The sequence below is a fragment of the Sciurus carolinensis genome, chromosome 8 (assembly GCF_902686445.1).
Source record: "Sciurus carolinensis chromosome 8, mSciCar1.2, whole genome shotgun sequence".
NCBI lineage: Eukaryota > Metazoa > Chordata > Mammalia > Rodentia > Sciuridae > Sciurus > Sciurus carolinensis.
In genome coordinates, this window is record NC_062220.1 from 133,259,760 (window position 1) to 133,270,018 (window position 10,259).

Genomic DNA, 10,259 nt, shown 5'->3' on the forward strand with positions numbered 1-10,259 from the left:
GACCACTCAGTGATCCATGGTCCTATTCTGAAATATCTAGATCCTCCTTAAGTACTTTCCAAGTCATGCCAGGAACAAGTGAAAATATTGCAATTAGATTTCCCCCATTGCCTCCGAGATGGCCAGCACCTTGCTTTCAAGACTCTGCGGTTTTCCCGAAAGGAGTTGCTTATTCTGTGGTTGAAAGTGGTTGTAGTTGCTGTGAACAAGGGGCAGAAAATAATGTGTATGGAGCCCTGGGCCAGCCTCCAGGCATGTCTGGAGACCAGCCGTCAGTCCCTGACTGTTCTCGCCTTACCAAACAGTCCTGCTGCCGCCGACTGCTCTGGGCAGGTCGGGATGTACAAGGCCGGCTTGGCGGCTGTGATTCACTGCAGGCCTCATTTTCCTGGTCTGTTTAGCAGAGCAGGGAACATAACTCTTTGCAAAAAACATAAAATGGATGTGAAAGATCATTGGTCATTAATGGCTATGTAGATGGAAGACTGCCCGCTTGGCGTCCAGTGATGAGTGTTTCTTCCCTCCCATTCATCTAAGCCGACGTCTGGAATGGCCTCCCTGAGCCAGCCTGCTTTCCCTGGGCACTGAGCACCCTCGAGTTGCTTTATGACGGGTCTCTGTGGACACGTGTTATAATTCCTCTTCCATTACAAACCGGCTTAATGTAGTTCTCCTCTTGGAGAATATTTTTTGTTTGTCTTTGTATCTCAGAAGTATATGACTAGCGGTGCACATGAACCTTGATTTCAAGATGGAGAAATCTGAATTTCACTGCTTCACAGATGGCACAAAGGGGTGTGGGCCTTCTGAGCATCATCTGAGTCCCCCAAGTTAGAACTCCTGGGAAGCAGGTGGGATGTGAAGTGTTCACAGTGAACTGACTGCTTGTGAGGTGGTCTGTGCATGTGGATCTGGCTGCTCCAGGGCTCTTAGGGCCAGGGATGTGCTGAAAGCTTCATGTGAAACATCCAGGCGGGACTGGATGGATTGTTCAGGGAGGCCCCAGTGGAGCCAGCGGTGCAGCTCAGTGGTAGAGCCCTTGCCTGGCGTGCACGAGGCCCTAGATCTGAGCCCAGCCCCCATGAAGGCCCCAGTGTCCTGCGGTCAGCCACCAGCCCCGGGCCAGGACGTTCTCTGAGCTAGCTGGATTGTGGCTGCCCTGCTCAGTTTCCCGATTATGTCAGACTTCCCACTGCACCTTGTGATCTTATTGCTGTGACACAGAATTGTCCACATCTGATCAGGTGCCACTGAGACTCCTGGAAAGCCACCTATGGGGAGGGGTGACCCAACACGGCTCAGGTGTGGGACAGGCATGGCAGCTGACAGCGATGAGCACAGCATTTCTGAAGACTGTTCCTTTGCACTGAGGAGCTCGTGGGTCCCTGACTTCTGGGTTGTAGCAGGCCTGACCCTAAAGCAGGACTTTCTTCTTTCCCTTCTGCTCTGGAAAACACTAGGTCAGTAGGGTGCAGTGTGGGGTGGTGATGTCACACTGGCCTCGTCTGGAGTCCCAGCTGCAGGCAGGGCCCCTCACTGCCCTCTGCCTCCATTTCTTGCCTGTACAGTGAGGGTCATGCCTGCTTCCGGCTCCCAGGGCTGCTGTGATGGTTTAACAAGGTAACAGGGAACACATAGGAGAGCTTGGCTTCGGGGCCTGGCACACAGTAGACATGCAGCAAATGGAAGCCTGAGCCGTGGCCAGGAAGCTTGGTTTCATCGTTTTGTTGTTGTCATTGCCGCTGTCCTTCCAGTCCCCCCTGCCCAGACAGCAAGCAGGCGGTCTGGGCTCCAGGTCGAGTCTTTCTAAACAGTGGTAGAGATGCCGAGCTGGGGGCCGTGGCTCCCCAGCTCCCCACCCCCTTCTCTTGTCGCCAGCAGCCCCAACAAGCGAGGCCCACCGACGTACAACGAGCACATCACCAAGCGCGTGGCCTCCAGCCCAGCGCCACCCGAAGGCCCCAGCCACCCCCGAGAGCCAAGCACACCCCACCGCTACCGCGAGGGGCGGACAGAGCTGCGCAGGGACAAGTCTCCCGGCCGCCCCCTGGAGCGTGAGAAGTCCCCGGGTCGCATGCTCAGCACGCGGAGGGAGCGGTCCCCTGGGAGGCTGTTCGAGGACAGCAGCAGGGGCCGGCTGCCTGTGGGAGCCGTGAGGACCCCACTGTCCCAGGTTAACAAGGTGAGGCGACATCCTGAGGCCTGCATGTCTGTCACAGAGGCCAGAAGAGTGACTTGAGATGCTGAGGCTCCTTGGGGGCCACTGGGGTAAAAAGAGACCCCATTACTGTCAATCAGGCTTTGTGAGATATTTATGAGTTTGCGAAGAAAATGTGCTTTTTTGGAAGAAGGTTCTTCCCAGGCAGACAGACAGGCGTGTGTGATAACCGGGAGGGTGGATGTGTGTCTGTGTAGTGCGTACCCCACGCGGGAATAGCTGCAAGGCGGGACTGTCCCCTCCCCAGAGGCGAGTGTCAGCGGCTGCGCAGCCTCGAGGGGTGTGTGTGTGTCCCCACTTAACACAAATGGTAGTGTGCTGCACAGAATGTTCTGTGCCTTGCTTTTTTCAAACAGAAATGCACACATGTATGTATAGGATTTTTTTTCCTGGAAGGCTACATAGACAGTCAGCTGGGTTTGCCGTCTAGAACTCTGAACGTTTAGACATTTTAAATCGTGTGCATGTATTCCCTGTGTGTTGGAGACGGGTTCCCGCGAGTGGGCAGGCCTGTGCTGGTGCCTCTTCGGCAGGCCAGCTTGTGCTAGGGGCCTGCTCTGCACGGCAGAGCCACCTTTCTGTCCCTGTTTCTGCATGATGTTCTCCTTCGAATGCCACCTGCAGTTCACTGTTGGCACTTTTGCAAAGGAGGAGGCAAAACCATCCAGTTGTATTTTTCTGATTCCTTCTCACTCTACCACGGTAGAAATTCACAGCTAAGTGTCTGGGTGACTTTCACTCCCTCACAGTCTGAGGGCTGGCTCTGCACATGGTGCTGCCCTGCACTGTCCCCGTTGCTGGCCACCAGAGGGACAGACCTGGGGCTCCAGAGCCCTGTTGGGACTGTGCATCGAGCCCAGCAGTTCCTGGCTTTGGATGGCTCACCCCCTCTCGTTTTCATTTTGCTCGTAGGTCTGGGACCAGTCCTCAGTATAAATGTCAGCCAGAAAAAGCAACTCCTCATCTCCGTCTGCAGGAAAACACCAAACACACCGTGGGACTCCACTGCAGGGGACCCCAGTGCCCATCTGCTCGGTCGCCCATGGCACAGCCTGGGCGCAGCCCCGCCTCGGCACGGACACCCCGTCTCCGGAGGTGCAGGTGGCCGAGGCCCTCAGCCTCGCGGCACCTCCTGCAGCCGCCCTCTTTGCACTTTGTTACTCTTTCGAGCATTCATGAACTTTTGTACCTAGCTCTAGCCTGTACCAGTTCATCCAAGGAAACCAACCGGAACACTAACTGTGCGGTTAGAATCCTAGTTAGCTACTTTAAGATCCTAGGGTTGGTTGTTTTTTCTTTTGTTTTTGTTTTTTCCTTTGTTTCTTCTTTTCTTCTTCTTTTTTTTAAGACGACAGAATTCTTAATAGATTTGAATAGCCCCGTATTTCCTGTTGTAGTCCTTTTCAGCTAGCTCTCCCCATCAGGTCTCTGCCACTGAGACGCAGTGTGGAAGAGTCCCTGTCGTCCGCTAACCTCCCAGTGTCGCGTCATTCCTGTTCCAGTCCATTTTCATAGGTGGCCCTGTTTTACGCAGGTGACATCGTAGCCGAATGTTTACTGTTCTCATTGCCTTTTATGGCCTTGACGACTTCCCCTCCACCAGCTGAGAATGTACGGAGGTCCTTGGGCCTCAGCTTGGAGGCAGTGACCTGGGGCCAAGGGACCTCACCGAACTCTCCTTCCTCGCCCCCAGTGTCATCCACCCAGCCTGCTGTCCCCGCTTTCCATGTAGCTTTGGCCAGGAAAGCATGCGATAGACGTGCTCTGAGCCCAGCATTAATGGGTCTTGGGTTGGGGAGGGGACTGTCCTTGATGGCGGGTTGCTCCCCACTCTGGGAGGGGGAGGAGACCCGTCCGGAGCTCTGCATGGCGGTTCACTGCATGTGCTGCCCTCTGACCTGGCTGACCCTCGGGTTGCTCTGCCAATGTGTTGATGCCATCCCATCGCTCCCACCGAATCGAGACCCTCTGACGACTTGCCAACAGCTGGCCACCACGAGCTGCAGTCTGTAGCACTGAACAAACAAAACGCTCAAGCCTTACGACCAGAGAAGGATTTCAGCAAACCACCCCTCGCTCGGTTCCCCTCTGACCTCCACACTCCCCTGCCGACTTCCTCGCGGGTGACTGTGTTCACACCAAATCCAGCACGTTCTACCCCGCGAAGCTGTGACTTCTCAAACGAGCCTTTCCCTAGGGCGAGACCTGAGGCCAGGATGTCGGAGAGGCCGCAGCTCAACTCTTGCAGCCTCGCTGGGCTGGCAAGTCCTCCTTAGGTGCAGCGCGGCTCACCCGATGCTCTGCCCTCTTCAGTGCCGAGTTCCTGGCACCTGGCATAGACCCAACCTAGAGGCTTTGCAGTTGGCAAGCTAACTAGCGGCCTTACTTCTGCCTTTCATCTCCCACAAGGCCTCTCCTGCTTTGGATTCTCCATGACTCTTAGGCACGCCTCAAACCAAGGCGCATCCTAGGTGGGCTGAAGGTAGACCTCCCTCCACCGCAGCAGGTGAACGTGACTGTGTTTCCAACCGATGTGTCCACAGTTCAAGTCACTTTCCAGATTGCAACCTGGCCCAGATTCCGGCTCCTTCCTGCTCGTCTCTTAACCTAAGTGCTTTCTCGTTTGAACCACCCATGAACCTCCATGTTGTAGCCCATTGGCAAGTGTCCTGCTGCTACGTTTTATGTGTTGCTTGGAGTCTTTGGGGTCATATTCTCTTCCCCCTCCCCCAGGGCAGATCTGACTGAATGTTTGCTGAAGTTTTTGTCTCTTGGTCCACAAGTATTTGGAAAGGTCACTGATAATTGGTCTTTCAGTCTTGGCATTTCATTTAGGCTCTCCATGACAAAAGGGCATCTCGAGCCCTGAAAATGTATATTGTGTGTCTCATTTGTGAAATGCTTCCTGCTATATAGAACTAGCTCAAAAGACTGTACATATTTACAAGAAACTTTATATTCGTAAAAAAAAAAAAAAAAGGAAATTGAATTGGTTTCTACTTTTTTATTGTAAAAGGTGCATTTTTCAACACTTACTTTTGGTTTCAACGGTGGTAGTTATGGACAGCCATCTTCATCAGAGGGTGGGGCGCTCCGTGTGACCACCAAGACGCCAGCAGGAAATATCGTGACATGAAATTGCAGTCAAAAGCTTATTAGTATAAATAAGATTCTAGGTCTCCAAAAGTACAGGCTTTTTCTTCATTACCTTTTTTATTCAGAATAAGGACGAGAACACAAGGAACAATTCAAGATCCACCTTGAGAGGAATGAACTCTGTTGTTGAACAATAGTGAAATAAAGCAATGATCTAAAAATGTTTGCTTTGGTGCAATGACCTCATCTTTTCTTGACGGAGACCATAAAAATCCATTGCCAGTGTCTGCACTGGCTTATTGTCCAGGCCTGGGACCTTCCTGGCTCTGTGGGAGGTTTCTGGGTGGTGGGGGGCATGTGGTGACGAGCGCATGCTGCTGTCCTGGAATCCAGAGCACACCATGGCTGAAGTTTGGGCAGTACTTCTAGTGAACCAGGAGCTGGTTATTAAGATCGCTTTATAGGACTGGAAAGCTCCTTAAGCAATCTAATAGGCCATTTTTAAAGGATTACTCGACAATGGATTACCGGTAATGCAGCCAACCAGGAAAGCAGGTCAACTTGAGATTTCTCTCATTCATTATGATGAGGTCAACCGGAGTTTAATAATGTACATTTCTTTGAAGGAAGTTCAGATCAAGGTAACTAAAAATGTAAATACTTCTGTTTTTAACTAGACCTGTTTTTACAGTCTGCAAGGTGCTACTTAGTTATATAAACTGGCTGGCTCTAGACAAACATTGCTTTTGGCTAATGGTGGTATATATTTCTTTTCATGGCTCCTGCTGTTTTTAGTCTTTGATTTTTAAAAAATTTTCTCATCAGATAATCTGACCACGATCAAAATCTGACACAGAGGTTTGCATCTGATGGCTTGTGATGCCATCTGGGCAGTTTTGCTCCTCTTTTCTGTTTTCCTGTTGGGCATAAAAATTGGCCACAAGAGCATAATTATAAGAATGAAAATAATTCACAGGGTGAAGAAATGAAATGCTAGAACCTTTATTTCCTTCTAACATTAAATACTAACCAACCATTTCAGTTTTGTCCTGAGGATTCTTGGCAGACACGGGCTACTTCAAAAGCTAAGTAAACATGGTTTGGTTCCAAAAGAAGTGCACCAAGATAGGTTCTTTGACTCCAAGGCACAACCTCAAAGAAACAACCAGCAAACTACTCAGCCACACCATAAAATGAGGCCCAACGCTCCCTACAGCCACTCCTGTTTCATAAGCACAAATCAGATGTCGTGTTTTCTGTGCTTACAACTTAATTTTCATGCTTATGACTTTAATCCTTGCTGTAGATTTTTTGATTAGTGGGGATGGCTTGGGTTTTGGAAGGCATGTGTACATGTCCTTGACTTCCTTGTATCCTCCTGAGGACAACTGTTGCTGTTGTTCCAGAGCCGAGGGCTCAAGTTTCTGTTTGTCCACTAATTTGCTGGTCAAGAGAAGTGTTAGGGACGGGTTCCTCCGAAGCTGGATGATTTGATGAGTTAAGATTACGTCAGATACACAGCAAATTTCATAACCAGGAAACTTTTGGCACTTAGTCCAAAAACAGATGATTTGTTTAATAGAACTGAAGAGCGGGTCTGTCCTCAGAAGTGGGCCTCTTTAATGTGCTTGGCTTTAGAAAACATGAGTGCAGACTGAAGTCTAAGGCATTAAGGGAGGGCCACCAGGGCGGGCCCGCGAAGCTTTCATTCCCAATGTGACAGCCACACTGGCTTGTTCCAGTGGTTCTCAGCCTGGGGAGGTTGTGCTTCCTTTCCTCAGAGGCCATTTGACGATGTCTAAAGACATTCTTAGTTGTCACAACAAGGGGGTGGGGTACTGCTGGTGTCCAATGGGCAGAGGTCGGGGCTGCTGCTAACTGTCCTACAAAGCCAGGCCAGCCCTCACCCTCCAGAGAGCCAGCCCAGATGTCAGTAGTGCCAAAGTTGGGAAATCTTGTCTGTCCTGGTTGTTCTAGTCGGATTTCCTTCCTGGTGGCTTAAATACTGCACTGCCGTCCAGAGCAAGGGGATTGTGGCTCTAGGCACACCGTGTTTACAGGAAAGAAGTATTTTATCATTTGCCTAATCAAATGTTGAACCTTCACTTTCCTGAAGCTTGGGAGGGTGAAGGTAATGGAAAGAGTAAGCCCCGTCACTTTCCCCCTCCAGTCTATCAATGATTAATGGACTTCTGTTTGGCCTCAAGGGGTTGTTTGAGGAAAGGACTTTGAAAATGACTTTGCGACTGTACATTACTCAGGCTGCTATAGAGCCACCAGACAGGAAAGATGAAATTGAGCCAGAGTGCGCCTACCTGGAGCTTGTTCTGCTTTCTCACTGGCTGTTAGGTTCGCAGGTGGAAGGAGTGAATCAGCCCTGAGGTGGTGGGGACAGTAAGGCCCTTTCTTTGTAGGAAGGGCAAGGGAAAGACAGCATGGTCACGGGAGCCAACCCTGGAGGCAGAGCCTAGCGTTTGTCCCAGAGACAGTGGCTGGCCCCAAAACATCAGGCTCCTGACTGCTGTTCCAGCTTTTAGGATCCCCTCCCTCCATGACAATGCTTATGGAGACCCTGTGGACAGTTTATAGTTAGTTGGTATGAGGTGGCCATGGCCTCCATGTTTTCTCCTAAAGACAGTAAGGGCAGCTCCAGGTGGAGGGCTCAGGTTTGTTTTCCCGCTGATTCACTGGTGGAGAGAGGTGTGGGGCAGGAGTTCCTCAGAGCTGGAGGGTTCGAGGCAGCCACGCACGAGGTTCCTCGACTCATCCAAAGCATTTGTAGACGGGGTGGATGTCTGTTCAGTGTCGCCACAAAATGCCTGAGACTGGGTCGTGTGTGAGCAGGTCATTCCTCACAGTTCTGGAGCAGGAAGTCCAAGCTCAAGACGCTGGCAGGTGTGTTGTCTGGTGAGGCTGCTGTCTACGCCCAAGATGGTAGCGTGCTGCTCTCCAGAAGGAACGCTGTGGAAAGCCAGGGGCAAGCTGGCCCAAAGCTCCGTGAAACCTCTCTGATAAGGGCCTCCATCCCACTCGAGGGGAAGAGCCCACTGACCTAACCGTCTCTTACACCCTGGCAGGCCGGAACTGGGAGGGGACGCGTTGAGACCACAGCAGCGAGGACCAGGTATTGGGAGAATGGCGTTCGTGCTTGGAAGTGAGATTGGCTCACGTAAAGAATTAAAGTAAAACAAAATTTTGTTTTTCCCTAAAATGGTCTGGCCTCCAGCCTTAGCCAAGGACAGTATCCCTGTGAAGTTCTGGAGTGTTTGAGTCTTGGCCTCTGGAGCCATGGCGCTCTCCCAGTTGGGCTAGTTGAGACGCTGGCAGTTCTCCTGTCCAGTGCCTGGTTTCCTGTTTGTACCCACATTCCAGTCTTGTCGTCAAGGCGCCCACATGAAAAGAGGGCGCTCCAGGCCTCAAGTGCTGGTACAACCCTCCTTATTTTATTTCTCAGGGAATGAAATCCAGCTAAGAGAGAGCATACAATTTTGCCCAGTCACAACTGGTCAGCAAACCAACTAGATCAACATCCCTGACCTCTGTCCAGTGTCCACGCTCAGAGAAATGATGGGCGGGGGGGATGGCTAACTTAAATGTGATGTCAGGCTAGTGACCTGGTCTTGGAGTGCTGTCCACGTCCCTCACATTTATACCCATAACTAGAGCCAGAGGGAAGGGCATAGCCTTGCCTGGGTCCTTTCCTCTTTGGCTCAATATTTGGATATGTGGTTCCACAGCTGACCTCCATCCATGGATTCTGCAGCTATAGGTTCCACTGATCAAAATCAAAACCATTCTGAAAAGAATTGTACTTCACTTTTTTGTTATTATTCCCTAAATAATACAGCTGAATTACTTACACTGCAGTAGGTATTACAAGTCACCTAGCGACAATCTGATGTACACAGGAGGCTGTGTGCAGCTTATATGCAAAAAATCTAGAAGAGACTTGAGCATCCAGAGATTCTGGTGTCCGAGATGGGCCTTGGAACCAATCCCCCAAGGATACTAGGGGAATGACTATTCACCCTGAAATGCTGTTACATTTTAATAAATTTTCAGGCCTTACCTTTGACTCTTGTATATATATGTTTCCAGAGGAAAAATGTTATCATCGAAAAGCAGTAAAAATTAAGCTCTAAGCATGTAACTGGTCCTCATCCATAAATGGGATGAATGCTAATGGGGCATGTACGGGGTCACAGGACACCCCAGGTGGACAGGTAGCCCCACCTCTCCGAGCTGGGCAGAGCAGGCTTATCTGCTTTCCCACTTCCATAAGCCCCAGCCTCTTTGGTCTAGTTGTTCATTTGGCTCTCTGGGCAGTATTCTGGACCACAATAAACTTAGTTTTATGCTGCATTCTCAAGAAAATGAGCTTTTACAACATACAATGCTGGAGAAAGCTCTCAGACCTTCATGTCTTCCTGATTTGAGGGTGTGCCTTCCCTCAGCGGTCATCTCCCCTCGGGATCCCCTGAGGTCCCAGAGCTGGGATTTACTAGTTCGCACGCTGATTTTCAACTCTGGCTTTCCAGCATGCTGTGGGTGGAGCTCATTTGCATACTGGCTTCTCTTCTCGCGGTTTCTACCTTCAGCCAGGGCTGGCGGCTCCCTGAGCCCCGACTTTGGCTGGGCTCCAGTGTCACAGGCAGGGCAGTGCTGTGTGCCTTGCTCACGCAGGCGCCCAGGTGTGTCAGATCGCAGTTGGGTCCTGGCTAACCGGCCCCTCCCTCAGGCCCTCCAGTGGGTCCCGGCCACGCGCAGAGCCCTCCAGCAGGGTTTCTTCCTTTCTGGTGTTTGAACACACCTGTTCAACTTTTGAGTTTAGATGTCTTCAATACTTTAAAGATGTTTTATCCAACTTGGAGAGATGATTGCTTCCTATTTTAGGTCTATTTGAAGAAGCCCTAGTTTCTAGAACTGAGGATTCCCACATCACCAG

The 10,259-nt window shown here is 50.8% G+C and overlaps 1 protein-coding gene across 10 annotated transcripts in view; it reads left to right on the top strand.

The window, feature by feature from the left end:
• The window catches only part of Cit (citron rho-interacting serine/threonine kinase), a 156,201-nt gene extending 150,668 nt beyond the window's left edge, over positions 1-5,533 (top strand). For 8 of the 10 annotated variants that reach the window (XM_047560000.1, XM_047560003.1, XM_047560002.1 and 5 more), the window contains 2 exons: positions 1,879-2,182; positions 3,131-5,533. In XM_047560000.1, the coding sequence (XP_047415956.1) occupies positions 1,879-2,182; positions 3,131-3,154 (328 nt within the window). In that variant the 3' untranslated portion in view covers positions 3,155-5,533. The remainder of the gene's footprint in view (positions 1-1,878; positions 2,183-3,130) is intronic. The other 2 variants (XM_047560001.1, XM_047560007.1) reach the window with 1 other exon arrangement.
• Positions 5,534-10,259: the final 4,726 nt, after the last annotated feature.